The sequence below is a fragment of the Pseudophryne corroboree genome, chromosome 8 (assembly GCF_028390025.1).
Source record: "Pseudophryne corroboree isolate aPseCor3 chromosome 8, aPseCor3.hap2, whole genome shotgun sequence".
NCBI classification, from domain to species: domain Eukaryota; kingdom Metazoa; phylum Chordata; class Amphibia; order Anura; family Myobatrachidae; genus Pseudophryne; species Pseudophryne corroboree.
The window spans coordinates 182153666-182168977 of NC_086451.1; the positions used below are offsets into that span (position 1 = coordinate 182153666).

General features: G+C 45.7%; 1 protein-coding gene across 2 annotated transcripts in view; it reads right to left on the reverse strand.

Annotated features, from left to right (window-relative positions):
* Positions 1–15312, reverse strand: part of LOC134948776 (gamma-aminobutyric acid receptor subunit alpha-3-like) — a 995050-nt gene that overhangs the window by 493276 nt on the left and 486462 nt on the right. For both annotated transcript variants that reach the window (XM_063936997.1, XM_063936998.1), the window contains exon 4: positions 10089–10156. In XM_063936997.1, the coding sequence (XP_063793067.1) occupies positions 10089–10156 (68 nt within the window). The remainder of the gene's footprint in view (positions 1–10088; positions 10157–15312) is intronic.

Here is a 15312-nt window from a genome sequence, read left to right on the forward strand (position 1 = left end):
ATAACTCAGATTTTGAGTTAAGATGGTTTTTAGAGTAGCTGATCGTTAAATGTTTTACTTCCCTGTATTTTATCATCTACCTTTTAATATTTTATAATTTTATGTGGAACCCTCTCTAATTGTTCACCTTTTTTCCTCTCTCTTTTTCTTTGAACCAAATATGGGTATGAGGATAATTATGGAGATACAAGGATGCCTATCTCCCGGTATTAGGGATGGACTGGCCCGGAATATAAAGTACGGCAAAGGAAGGTTTGAGGAGATATGGCATCAAAATTATCCGTACTATACAAAATCTATATATGAAGATAAACACCAAACTTCTGAAAGTGAAAATGATCCCTTTTCTATTAAGATTACTACCATATGACGATCTACAATGGAATGTATGCCCACTTCCTGATTAAACTTGAGGACTTTTTTAAAATGGCCACGATATGGAACGCAGCGGTGGAACGCATACGTCACTTCCGGTCAGCGAAAACGGAAGTATAGCGCGTCTTCATTAATCGTGGAGCATCGATAAAAGTGTTCTTCTTTTCAGTACGAATAGCCTCTTGTATGCTTGATAACCCATACAAGGGTTAATCTGCACCATGCACTTTAAAAGGAGATTAGTAAATGGAATTACCGGAAGTTTAGAATGAAACGCACACGTCACTTCCGGTTGATGAATCCGGAAACGGAAATGGCCACAATTATACTGATTATGTTAATTGATAAGGGTATATATATCTGGTTTATATGATCCATGTCATCCAAGCTTGAAAAAGGAGATTGCACTCCGAAACGCGTCGTTTGGACGGTATGGATATTTGCCTGTGATTTTTTTGCTGGACTCCCTACTCTGCCTCTTAAGGGAAAGAAAAGATTTTTGCGGTGGTGCCATCTGAATTCCACCGGGACTGGATTGCTTTTTTGTTATAAAAGCCATCTGCCCACCGCAAATCCAAAAGAGGGTGAGAACTATTTGGGATCAGTGCAATATATCTCATATATGTGTGTATATGTTTTTATGATATTTCTGTAATAAAGTGTGTTTTTACTTATAAACACATGCCATTTGTCATCTTTGTCACACAAGGCGCCTATGTACACATAAAAAAAATTCTTTGTTCCAGTACTTCTAGGGATGTGGTGTTCCCTTTTGATTGTGTAATGGCTGCCTACTGTGACATTTATTGCGCACTTTTTGGTTAAAAACTTCTTTTCTGGCCTGCATATAATGCTGTCACCATTGAAAGATGGTGGAGGATTATATGGGTGGCAGCATCCAAGTATGCATGTCAGACAGTCCGTATGTATACTGGCAGGAAAAGAGTCAATTTGGAGGCCCTTGCACAAACTGGCTTTATTTTACCTAAGTTGCCCCCCTTCCAGTGTGTACTCCGAAAGAGTGTTTAGTGCAGCTGGTAACCTTGTCAGCGATCGGTGTAGGAGGTTACTTCCAGAAAATGTGAAGAAGATGATGTTCATCAAAATTAATTATAAATTCCTCCAGGAAGACCTTTACCAGCAATTGCTGCCAGAAAGTACACAGGGACCTGAGATGGTGGATGCCAGTGGGGACAAATTAATACTCTGTGAGGATAAGGATCTACACACTGAAAGGGGTGATGAATCGGAGGATGAGGACGACACCTTGCCTCTGTAGAGCCAGTTTGTGCAAGGAGAGATTAATTGCTTTTTTTTTGGTGGTTGGATTAATTGCTTCTTTTTTTGTGGGGGCCCAAACAAACCATTCATTTCAGCCACAGTCATGTGGCAGACTCTGTCACTGAAATGATTGGTTTGTTAAAGTGTGTATGTCCAGTTTATACAACATAAGGGTGGGTGGTAGGGAAAAGAGCAATTCCATCTTGCACCTCTTTTTTTTCTTTGCATGATGTGCTCTTTGGGGCCTAGTTTTTTAAAACTGCCATCCTGTCTGCCACAGCAGTGCCACTCCTAGATAAGCCAGGTGTTTGTGCCGCCCACTTGTGTCACTTAGCTTAGTCATCCAGCGACCTCGGTGCACCTCTTTTTTTTCTTTGCATTATGTGCTCTTTGGGGCCTAGTTTTTAAAACTGCTATTCTGTCGGCCACTGCAGCGCCACTCCTAGATGGGCCAGGTGTTTGTGCCGCCCACTTGTGTTGCTTACTTTCATCCAGTGACCTCGGTGCAACCTTTAGGCCTAAAAACAATATTGTGAGGTGTTCAGAATAGACTAGAGATGAATGTTATTTATGTTAATATTATCGTAGGGTCAGAATAACCCCCAAATTACGTAATTTTAGCTATTTTTATGTTTTTTTCAAAAATCATCCAGATCCAAAATCAAAATCCAAAAGGGTGGTTTTGGCAAAACCAATCCAGATCCAAAACACGAGCGAGGATCCAGATCCAAAACCAAAACACAAAACCCGAAAAGTGTCCGCTGCACATCTCTAATCAGAGTTCAATAGAGTACCCTTCTTATGAGGTACAAAAAAGGAGATTTGTAGCATGAATGTGCAGCTATATATGTGCTGCAATGGCATGATGCTTTCTTGTCAACAAGAACCAGTGTCTCTAAAGATTGTTTCCGGAAAATTGTTGGTAGAGCACGGGTCATAGGTACTAGAGTGTGTAACCACCAGAGGGATGTGCTATGCCCCACCATGGAATATTTTACTATGGCGTGCACTGTTGAGGAATGCTCAGGAGAGGGTGTTGTTCATTGCATTTTGGTGGGATGGTTATGTTGATCTTGTATATCCTTTCCTCTCTTTGCCCATGCAAAAATATTTCAGAATGGTGGGTTCTGGTGACTTTTGGCTGAGAAAAAAACTGAATATCCTGCCCAAGCACTCTGATTGCATTAAAAACACATTGGAACAGCCAAAGTAGCATCCTCTGTAAGATTCTCATGCACAGATATGCAAGATGTAGCCACAGTGGCACTTTGAATGGTGGATTGCACTAGTCATCTACCAATCAGACTATAGAAATGTTACATGTATTGTCTGCTACTCTGTCAGTTTAATTGCAGCTCTATTCTGTCTAATTGCTGTAGCAGCACACGTGTTGGGAGATGCCTTATTTCCTTACTCCAGCATGTGGTTTCTTGTTAAAGTCAGGAGTATGGTGGATGTGCAGCAGCACAGTTGCACTGAGTTAGTAATGAAAGTGGGCTTCTCTGTACTGAACCTTGCCATTGGTTAGTACTCCCTTTATATTCCCAGTCTGCCCATTATTCCCTGCTGGTCATAGATCCTGTTCGCTGCATGAGCATTTGGCGATCTGCTTGATATTCTTGTCCTATGTGATCCTGTGCTAAAGTGTCCTTGCCAAACCCAGTCTTGTCTGGTTCCTGTCTGTCTTGGCTTTAGCTGCAGTAGGGATTTCTCCACACTATACCTGTTCTTTGTCTTGTCCGTATCTTGGTCTTTCTGTTATCCAGTTTAATTTCATTTACATACAGCTCCTTTACATACTGTATACCACCACATGTGTTTCTATTACCACAGTCCCATTCCACTACAGTATCTCTCTGGTCTGTTTATCTGTGTACATTGTCACAGTCCTACAGTATTAGCCTGTTCTCTGAACAATTCCTTGTCTCAGTCTTCTCTGCTTCTTTGTGTTGGTACTGCGGTTGCCAGGAGTAACATCCACTGGCCTGGAGCATTCTATGTTTGTATGTCTGTTCTGCTCTCCCTGTCTGTATTCTATTGTCATGCATTTCTGTTGTTACCAGTAGCAACCACTGTGAGATCAGAGCATTCCCTGCTATTAATGTTCCATTTGATTTATGCTTCTTGCCTGTCTCTTTAATTAGATTACCCAGCCTGTTAGTCTGTTATTGCCTTTTCTCCTGTCTACTTCCCTGTTGCTATTACCATTAGTGCATCACTCCTTCTCTGTCTCTCAATACCCAGATGTCTCATTAGGACATTTACCTTATTACCATACCTTGTTATTAATTCATTATTCTTTTGTCTTGTTCTTGTCTTTTGGTATTCTTGGTCTTGTGCCAGTCTGTCCAGCCTTAACCCACTCTGTGTCAAGTGGGTTCCACTTAGAGATGAGCGCCGGAAATTTTTCGGGTTTTGTGTTTTGGTTTTGGGTTCGGTTCCGCGGCCGTGTTTTGGGTTCGACCGCGTTTTGGCAAAACCTCACCGAATTTTTTTTGTCGGATTCGGGTGTTTTTTTTAAAAAACACTAAAAAACAGCTTAAATCATAGAATTTGGGGGTCATTTTGATCCCAAAGTATTATTAACCTCAAAAACCATAATTTACACTCATTTTCAGTCTATTCTGAATACCTCACACCTCACAATATTATTTTTAGTCCTAAAATTTGCACCTAGGTCGCTGGATGACTAAGCTAAGCGACCCTAGTGGCCGACACAAACACCGGGCCCATCTAGGAGTGGCACTGCAGTGTCACGCAGGATGGCCCTTCCAAAAAACCCTCCCCAAACAGCACATGACGCAAAGAAAAAAAGAGGCGCAATGAGGTAGCTGACTGTGTGAGTAAGATAAGCGACCCTAGTGGCCGACACAAACACCGGGCCCATCTAGGAGTGGCACTGCAGTGTCACGCAGGATGGCCCTTCCAAAAAACCCTCCCCAAACAGCACATGACGCAAAGAAAAAAAGAGGCGCAATGAGGTAGCTGTGTGAGTAAGATAAGCGACCCTAGTGGCCGACACAAACACCGGGCCCATCTAGGAGTGGCACTGCAGTGTCACGCAGGATGGCCCGTCCAAAAAACCCTCCCCAAACAGCACATGACGCAAAGAAAAAAAGAGGCGCAATGAGGTAGCTGTGTGAGTAAGATAAGCGACCCTAGTGGCCGACACAAACACCGGGCCCATCTAGGAGTGGCACTGCAGTGTCACGCAGGATGTCCCTTCCAAAAAACCCTCCCCAAACAGCACATGACGCAAAGAAAAAAAGAGGCGCAATGAGGTAGCTGTGTGAGTAAGATAAGCGACCCTAGTGGCCGACACAAACACCGGGCCCATCTAGGAGTGGCACTGCAGTGTCACGCAGGATGGCCCTTCCAAAAAACATTCCACAAACAGCACATGACGCAAAGAAAAATTAAAGAAAAAAGAGGTGCAAGATGGAATTGTCCTTGGGCCCTCCCACCCACCCTTATGTTGTATAAACAGGACATGCACACTTTAACCAACCCATCATTTCAGTGACAGGGTCTGCCACACGACTGTGACTGAAATGACGGGTTGGTTTGGACCCCCACCAAAAAAGAAGCAATTAATCTCTCCTTGCACAAACTGGCTCTACAGAGGCAAGATGTCCACCTCATCATCATCCTCCGATATATCACCGTGTACATCCCCCTCCTCACAGATTATCAATTCGTCCCCACTGGAATCCACCATCTCAGCTCCCTGTGTACTTTGTGGAGGCAATTGCTGCTGGTCAATGTCTCCACGGAGGAATTGATTATAATTCATTTTAATGAACATCATCTTCTCCACATTTTCTGGATGTAACCTCGTACGCCGATTGCCTCCAAATTGCCTCTTTTTCCTGCCAGTATAAGTACGGACTGTGTGACGTGCCTACTTGGATGCGGTCACTCATATAATCCTCCACCATTCTTTCAATGTTGAGAGAATCATATGCAGTGACAGTAGACGACATGTCCGTAATCGTTGTCAGGTCCTTCAGTCCGGACCAGATGTCAGCATCAGCAGTCGCTCCAGACTGCCCTGCATCACCGCCAGCGGGTGGGCTCGGAATTCTGAGCCTTTTCCTCGCACCCCCAGTTGCGGGAGAATGTGAAGGAGGAGATGTTGACGGGTCACGTTCCGCTTGACTTGACAATTTTCTCACCAGCAGGTCTTTGAACCTCTGCAGACTTGTGTCTGCCGGAAAGAGAGATACAATGTAGGTTTTAAATCTAGGATCGAGCACGGTGGCCAAAATGTAATGCTCTGATTTCAACAGATTGACCACCCGTGAATCCTGGTTAAGCGAATTAAGGGCTCCATCCACAATTCCCACATGCCTAGCGGAATCGCTCTGTTTTAGCTCCTCCTTCAATGTCTCCAGCTTCTTCTGCAAAAGCCTGATGAGGGGAATGACCTGACTCAGGCTGGCAGTGTCTGAACTGACTTCACGTGTGGCAAGTTCAAAGGGCATCAGAACCTTGCACAATGTTGAAATCATTCTCCACTGCGCTTGAGACAGGTGCATTCCACCTCCTATATCGTGCTCAATTGTATAGGCTTGAATGGCCTTTTGCTGCTCCTCCAACCTCTGAAGCATATAGAGGGTTGAATTCCACCTCGTTACCACTTCTTGCTTCAGATGATGGCAGGGCAGGTTCAGTAGTTTTTGGTGGTGCTCCAGTCTTCTGTACGTGGTGCCTGTACGCCGGAAGTGTCCCGCAATTCTTCTGGCCACCGACAGCATCTCTTGCACGCCCCTGTCATTTTTTAAATAATTCTGCACCACCAAATTCAAGGTATGTGCAAAACATGGGACGTGCTGGAATTTGCCCATATTTAATGCACACACAATATTGCTGGCGTTGTCCGATGCCAGAAATCCACAGGAGAGTCCAATTGGGGTAAGCCATTCCGCGATGATCTTCCTCAGTTGCCGTAGGAGGTTTTCAGCTGTGTGTGTATTCTGGAAACCGGTGATACAAAGCGTAGCCTGCCTAGGAAAGAGTTGGCGTTTGCGAGATGCTGCTACTGGTGCCGCCGCTGCTGTTCTTGCGGCGGGAGTCCATACATCTACCCAGTGGGCTGTCACAGTCATATAGTCCTGACCCTGCCCTGCTCCACTTGTCCACATGTCCGTGGTTAAGTGGACATTGGGTACAGCTGCATTTTTTAGGACACTGGTGAGTCTTTTTCTGAGGTCTGTGTACATTTTCGGTATCGCCTGCCTAGAGAAATGGAACCTAGATGGTATTTGGTACCGGGGACACAGTACCTCCAACAAGTCTCTAGTTGGCTCTGCAGTAATGATGGATACCGGAACCACGTTTCTCACCACCCAGGATGCCAAGGCCTCAGTTATCCGCTTTGCAGTAGGATGACTGCTGTGATATTTCATCTTCCTCGCAAAGGACTGTTGGACAGTCAATTGCTTGGTGGAAGTAGTAAAAGTGGTCTTACGACTTCCCCTCTGGGATGACCATCGACTCCCAGCAGCAACAACAGCAGCGCCAGCAGCAGTAGGCGTTACACGCAAGGATGCATCGGAGGAATCCCAGGCAGGAGAGGACTCGTCAGAATTGCCAGTGACATGGCCTGCAGGACTATTGGCATTCCTGGGGAAGGAGGAAATTGACACTGAGGGAGTTGGTGGGGTGGTTTGCGTGAGCTTGGTTACAAGAGGAAGGGATTTACTGGTCAGTGGACTGCTTCCGCTGTCACCCAAAGTTTTTGAACTTGTCACTGACTTATTATGAATGCGCTGCAGGTGACGTATAAGGGAGGATGTTCCGAGGTGGTTAACGTCCTTACCCCTACTTATTACAGCTTGACAAAGGCAACACACGGCTTTACACCTGTTGTCCGCATTTCTGTTGAAATACTTCCACACCGAAGAGCTGATTTTTTTGGTATTTTCACCAGGCATGTCAGTGGCCATATTCCTCCCACGGACAACAGGTGTCTCCCCGGGTGCCTGACTTAAACAAACCACCTCACCATCAGAATCCTCCTGGTCAATTTCCTCCCCAGCGCCAGCAACACCCATATCCTCCTCATCCTGGTGTACTTCAACACTGACATCTTCAATCTGACTATCAGGAACTGGACTGCGGGTCCTCCTTCCAGCACTTGCAGGGGGCGTGCAAATGGTGGAAGGCGCATGCTCTTCACGTCCAGTGTTGGGAAGGTCAGGCATCGCAACCGACACAATTGGAGTCGGACTCTCCTTGTGGATTTGGGATTTCGAAGAACGCACAGTTCTTTGCGGTGCTACTGCTTTTGCCAGCTTGAGTCTTTTCATTTTTCTAGCGAGAGGCTGAGTGCTTCCATCCTCATGTGAAGCTGAACCACTAGCCATGAACATAGGCCAGGGCCTCAGCCGTTCCTTGCCACTCCGTGTGGTAAATGGCATATTGGCAAGTTTACGCTTCTCCTCCGACAATTTTATTTTAGGTTTTGGAGTCCTTTTTTTACTGATATTTGGTGTTTTGGATTTGACATGCTCTGTACTATGACATTGGGCATCGGCCTTGGCAGACGACGTTGCTGGCATTTCATCGTCTCGGCCATGACTAGTGGCAGCAGCTTCAGCACGAGGTGGAAGTGGATCTTGATCTTTCCCTAATTTTGGAACCTCAACATTTTTGTTCTCCATATTTTAATAGGCACAACTAAAAGGCACCTCAGGTAAACAATGGAGATGGATGGATACTAGTATACTTATGGATGGACTGCCGAGTGCCGACACAGAGGTAGCTACAGCCGTGGACTAACGTACTGTGTCTGCTGCTAATATAGACTGGATGATAATGATATGAAATCAATATATATATGTATGTATATATAATATCACTAGTACTGCAGCCGGACAGGTAGATAATATATTTATTAGGTAATGATGACTGATGACGGACCTGCTGGACACTGTCAGCTCAGCAGCACCGCAGACTGCTACAGTAAGCTACTATACTCTATAGTAGTATGTACAAAGAAGAAAGAAAAAAAAAAAAAACACGGGTAGGTGGTATACAATTATGGATGGACTGCCGAGTGCCGACACAGAGGTAGCTACAGCCGTGGACTAACGTACTGTGTCTGCTGCTAATATAGAGTCTAGACTGGATGATAAATTATTGATAATGAGATGAAATCAATATAATATCACTAGTACTGCAGCCGGACAGGTACTATATATATTTATTATGTAATGACTGATGACGGACCTGCTGGACACTGTCAGGTCAGCACAGCACCGCAGACTGCTACAGTAAGCTACTATAGTAGTATGTATAAAGAAGAATGAAAAAAAAAACCACGGGTAGGTGGTATACAATATTATATATATATATATATATATTATATACAATTATATATATATATATATATATATATATATATTAAACTGGTGGTGATTGATTATTAAACTGGTGGTCACTTCAGGTCACGTTGCAACTTGCAACTAGTACTCCGAGTCCTAAGCAGACAATCACAAAATATATTATTATACTGGTGGTCAGTGTGGTCACAACAATGGCAGTGTGGCACTGACTCTGGCAGCAAAAGTGTGCACTGTACGTTATATGTACTCCTGAGTCCTGCTCTCAGACTCTAACTGCTCCCCACTGTCAGTGTCTCCCCCACAAGTCAGATAATACACTTACAGTCACACTATCTATTATCTAATCTAGTATAAATATCACTTCAGCAAGTAGTATAGTAGTATACAGTATAGTAGTACTCCTCCTAATAATGCTCCCCAAAATACTGTGTCTCTCTCTTCTCTAAACGGAGAGGACGCCAGCCACGTCCTCTCCCTATGACTCTCAATGCACGTGTGAAAATGGCGGCGACGCGCGGCTCCTTATATAGAATCCGAGTCTCGTGATAGAATCCGAGCCTCGCGAGAATCCGACAGCGTGATGATGACGTTCGGGCGCGCTCGGGTTAGCCGAGCAAGGCGGGAAGATCCGAGCCTGCTCGGACCCGTGTAAAAAACCTGAAGTTCGGGCGGGTTCGGATTCAGAGGAACCGAACCCGCTCATCTCTAGTTCTACTCCAGCATATTTCCTTGCACTTGCCCAGCCTCCAATAGTTTCTTTGTCCACATGAAGACCTGGGGGCATCTGAGTACCGGGGGGACTTAATCCACCTAGGAAAGATGGCTGCTAAAGGTGAAGCTTTAGAATGCAGGAGACTTGAGGATTGCTGTCCTTGTGTAACACTCCATCCAGATACATTCCCTAGATCATTCCAATCAACTTTCTATCCAGATATACTTCCCAGATCGTAACAAGAAATAGACTGGTCTATGCAAAATTATTCACCCATTCCATTGCTCCCTCTGGATCTGTCACTGAGTGTATATTTTAAACATTGTTTTTAACACTTTATAAAAGAAAACCAAGATGGAAAGAACACTTACCATATCTGTGTCCGAAACAGGTCCAAAACTAGTGACATAAATTTCTGTTTTAACTTCTGTCACAGAATCTGGAAAAAAAAATAGGAAATACAGTAACTTGAAAACTTATTTTCAAAACAATACAAAAATCATAGGCGTGCGCAGGGGGGGGGGTGCCTGGTGCGCACAGGCACCCCCTAATGTCTGTCACCCCCTCACACACACCTGCTGCTGCTACATTATCGGCGATCGCAGAGTGTGCTCATTTCTGTCCTCCCGCCCTTTCCGCCCGCCACCCCATCTGCACAGTCTGGCTGTCATTCATTTGTATGGTGCAGCATCAGTGACGTAATCCTACTCCCAGCTCCTCTAACCTGTGGGATGTGTCGTGATGATGTCATGCTCCCACTCACGCTCTCATGTGCCAACGCCACAGAATAGAGCGTTCCTCTTGGAGAAGGACAAGTCCAAATTCAATATCAATATATATTTCGAGAGATTAGGATATAATCTATGGTAATAAAATATACAAATGTAAAATATACTGTATTAAAAATATTTTATATGTGTGTATATATATATATATATATATATATATATATAATATATATCTATGCATCAATTCTCTATATTATTTAGTTTGCATTGAGTGCCAATATGTGGTGGTAGATACGCCTGATAGGTGGTGCTAGACACGCCCATTAGGTGGTGTTAGACATGCCCAATAGGCGGTGCTAAACACGCCCTTCTAATCGTGCGCCCCCTAATAAAATGTCCTGCGCATGCCTATGACAAAAATGCATACATATAACATTAAACATACAGTGCAAACAAGTGCTGAGATAAAGGATATTTTTGATATAGTGCATTTCCCCATCTATTCTTAGATATTCCAGTGACTCCAATATAGCATATTTGATTGTTTAGTATATGGCTAGCAAGTACAATATGTTTACTCTATGTCTATCATATAAACAACTGTATTCCACATTTTGAAAGTTTAATAAGTTCATGATATTTCTAACCATAGTTAGAGCTTATTCATTTTGTACCAAACTCCATATTTGCCTGTTCATGCCATTTCTGGCTACGAATAATTCATCTTACTTTTTAATATACCTCTGATGAAACCGCCCACTTTGGAGGCGGAGAAACTCATCAGGTGATCTATCTACGACTGTGGAACGCAGCCGGAAGCCCCGAACGCGGCATCATAGCGTCCCCTGTTACCCTGGACTTGCGCTCTGGACACTCTGTCTCTGTCCCTACCCTGGTCCAGCGACGGCTGTCAGCATACTGCATTATTACCAACAGCAGTCTTGTCTAAAGGAACCGCCGCTGAGCGGTCTGCTATCAAGCCAGCCAGTGGATCAAGTAAGCTCCATGGACATTAGACAGATGTAGACCTCGTCCATTTGATATCATCACTAGCCTTTACCATTGAACATTCCTCTTATCAGCTCTGCATTGGTGAAGTATTAACAGGCTCTATCAAGCACTAACCAGCTTTTTTTCTTTTCAACTTGCAATTGAGCTCAATATGCTTTAACCCTTTGTAGCCATTAACAGCCGACTTATGCATGCAAAAACCTAACATCTAATAGGCTTAGTGTATAAGTACCAGCAAGTTCCGAGTTTTAGGACACAGTCCTTTTTTTCATTTACATGTTTTATTTTCATTTAAATGTGTATATGTAATGTTGAGGCATTCAGCCATTCAGTGTCTATTTTTAGAAATATTTTTTTACCAATAAATTCATATATTTACAAAACCAGCAGCTGTTGCACTATTATCCCTTCCGAGCGCCCACATTATACAGTATCTTTTCCTCTTCTATTTAATACAGTGGATACCCAGGTCTACCATTGTGGGCAGCCAGAAGAGTGGTTGGCAATTTTAAAATTAAAAATATTATTTTTGGTAATTTTGAACTAATCAGTGCCCACATCTGTCTTTGGATTCTTTTTTCTTTTTAATATATGTAGACCATATTAATTTTAAGTTAATCAGCATGTATAGCTTTCTTTTTCTTAGTACTGGAATTTTATTCTGTGTTTAATATATGGCATAGCCAGGGACGGACTGGGGACAGAATTCGGCCCTGGCATCCTCGTGCATGCGCCAAAGGCACGCTCGGCGGAGGGGTGTGCCGTGCCCGGGTCAAGGAGGTGTGGACTCATGGCACGACCCCATTTTCAGGCAGCGGGGGGCACAAACAGAGAGCCAGTAGCTGCACTGTGTGCTGCCTTCTCGGTTTCTCAGTGACTGGACTGGCACACCTGTCTGTCGGCCATTCTGGCATTTGCCAAAAGTGCCAGATGGGCAGTCCAGCCCTGGGCATAGCTATCAGGAGCAGACTTAGGCATGGGCAAGCAGGGCAGGCGCCTGCCGCCCACCCGCATCCCGCATTCCGGCTGCAGCAGGAGCCGTGGTCTGTGTGGGTGCCCGCTGCGGCCGGCGCCATTGTCAGACGCTAGAGGTCATAATTGACCTCTAGTGTCTGTGCGGTGCAGCCATGATAGAGACGTCATGACATCTCTCTCATAGAGAGGAGTGGGCGGACAGAGATGGAGCAGCAACGGTCGGGAAGCAGGAGCGGTGCTGGAGTGTACTAGGGGGCACAGCTACAGGGGGCACAACTACTGGAGGGCAAATCTACAGGGGGCACAGCTACAGGGGGAAAATCTACTGGGAGCAAATCCATGCGGGCACAACTACTGAGGACATAACTACAGGGGGCATAACTGTGACCACGGCCCTTTCATATGAAGCCACGACCCTATTTCTTTGCGTACTCCTTCGGCGCACACTAACTCTGTTTTTCCTGTCGGGGGGGGGGGGAGGGAGGGGAGCACCAAAGGAATCTTTTGCCCCGGGCGCCACAAGGTCTAGTACTGGCCCTGATAGCTATATACACTCTGTGTAAAGCAAACATAACCTTTTTTATATATTTTGAAGTGCGATTATTCTATGCTTATCTATATGCAAAGCATGTTCATTCCATGTCTAGCAAGTGCACTGAGGGCCTAATTCAGACCTGATCGCAGCAGCATATTTGTTCTCTAATGGGCAAAACCATAGGGGTCATTCCGAGTTGATCGCTCGCTAGATACTTTTAGCAGCCGTGCAAACGCTATGCCACTGCCCACTGGGGAGCGTATTTTAGCTTAGCAAAAGTGCGAACACATGTGCAGACGAGCTCTGCAAAAACAGTTTGTGCAGTTTCAGAGTAGCTCTGTACCTACTCAGCGCTTGCCTATTCGTGTTTGGATTTGAAGTCCAGTGCCGTTTCTAGCGGCGGGCGAGCCGTGCAACCGCACGGGGCGCCCGCCGCGGCACTTTGTGACCACTGCTCTCCTCCCTCTCTCTCCCCCCCCGAGCGCTCCTGCTCGGGGGGCGGGGCTTCGCGGAATGACGCGTTTGCGTCGTGACGTCACGACGCAAACGCGTCATTCCGCGAAGCCCCGCCCCCCGAGCAGGAGCGCTCGGGGGGAGGAGAGGAGGACTGGAGATAACCATCTACAGAGGAGGCGGCCGGCGCGCGGGACCCGAAGAGCGGCAAGTTGTAAGTATTCTTTTTCTCTCTCTCTCTCTCTCTCTCTCCCCCCCTCCCTCCCCCCACTTGACACCTGCCGCACTGTGTAAAATGGGGATACCTGCTGCACTCTGCAAAATGGGGATACCTGCCGCACTGTGTAAAATGGGGATACCTGCCGCACTGTGTAAAATGGGGATACCTGCCGCACTGTGTAAAATGGGGGCACCTGCCGCACTGTGTAAAATGGGGGCACCTGCCGCACTGTGTAAAATGGGGATACCTGCCGCACTGTGTAAAATGGGGACACCTGCCTGCGTACTGTGTAAAATGGGGACACCTGCCTGCGTACTGTGTAAAATGGGGACACCTGCCTGCGTACTGTGTAAAATGGGGACACCTGCCTGCGTACTGTGTAAAATGGGGACACCTGCCTGCCGCACTTTGTAAAATGGGGACACCTGCCTGCCGCACTTTGTAAAATGGGGACACCTGCCTGCCGCACTTTGTAAAATGGGGACACCTGCCTGCCGCGCTTTGTAAAATGGGGACACCTGCCTGCCGCGCTGTGTAATATGGGGACACTTGCCTGGTGTAATGTGTAAAAAGGGGACTTTTTTATTTTTATTTTTCCCCCCTGTGGTGGGCGTGATATCAGACGAGGCCACGCCCACTGTAATGAGACCACGCCCATTTCAATCAGGCCACACAGCCTTGTCGGGAGCGCGCGCATGCTTTTTTTCTGGCTATATGGGGGGGGGGGGGGGGGCACGCAATTTTTTTTTTATAGCAATGGGGGGGGGGGGGCGCATTTTGAAATCTCGCACTGGGAGCCAAATTGTCTAGAAACGGCCCTGTTGAAGTCATACACCCGCCCAGCGAATGCCCAGCCACACCTGCGTTTTTTCAGACATGCCTGTGTTTTTGCAAACACTCCCTGAAAACGGTCAGTTGACACCCAGTAACGCCCCCTTCCTGTCAATCTTCTTGCGGCCGCCAGTGCGAAGGAAAACTTTGCTACAACCTGAGCACAATCCCAAAGAGCTTTGTACCCATATGTCGCGCATGCGCATTGCGGGGCAGACGCATGCGCAGAAATGCTGTTTTTTTGGTAAAACAAATTACAAAGTCTAGTTTGAAAAGGGCAAGTGTACTGTGCAAAATAAGAGAGGGACTGTTATTGCTTCAGCAACCCGGTGCAACCAACTATATGTCCTGGATACTGAGAAGTGTACTGCAATGATGGCTACTGATGCAAACCAGTCAATGGAGCTGTGGCACAAACGCTTGGGTCATCTAGAATATGACAACGTCCATAAACTGCTAGATGGAATAGTAACAGGGATCTCCGTGAGCAATGCTGAAAGACCCATGTGTGAGAGTTGCATAAAAGGCAAGCAAAGTCGCAACCCATTTCCAAAGTCAGTTAGTAGAGCAGAGACACTACTAGCTCTAGTGCACACCAACATATGTGGTCCAATGGAGGTGGAATCAATCAGTGGCTACAGGAATTTCATGACTCTCATTGATGACGCCACAAGAATGAGACACGTGTACTTCATTAAAGAAGAGTGAAGTTGTCAACAAAATTGTGGAGTACAAAAATATGGTGGAGAATCAGACAGGTCTGAAACTAAAGATCCTGAGATCAGACAAGGGTGGAGAGAATAATAACAAAGTCTTATCTGCATTCCTTAGAAAATATGGCA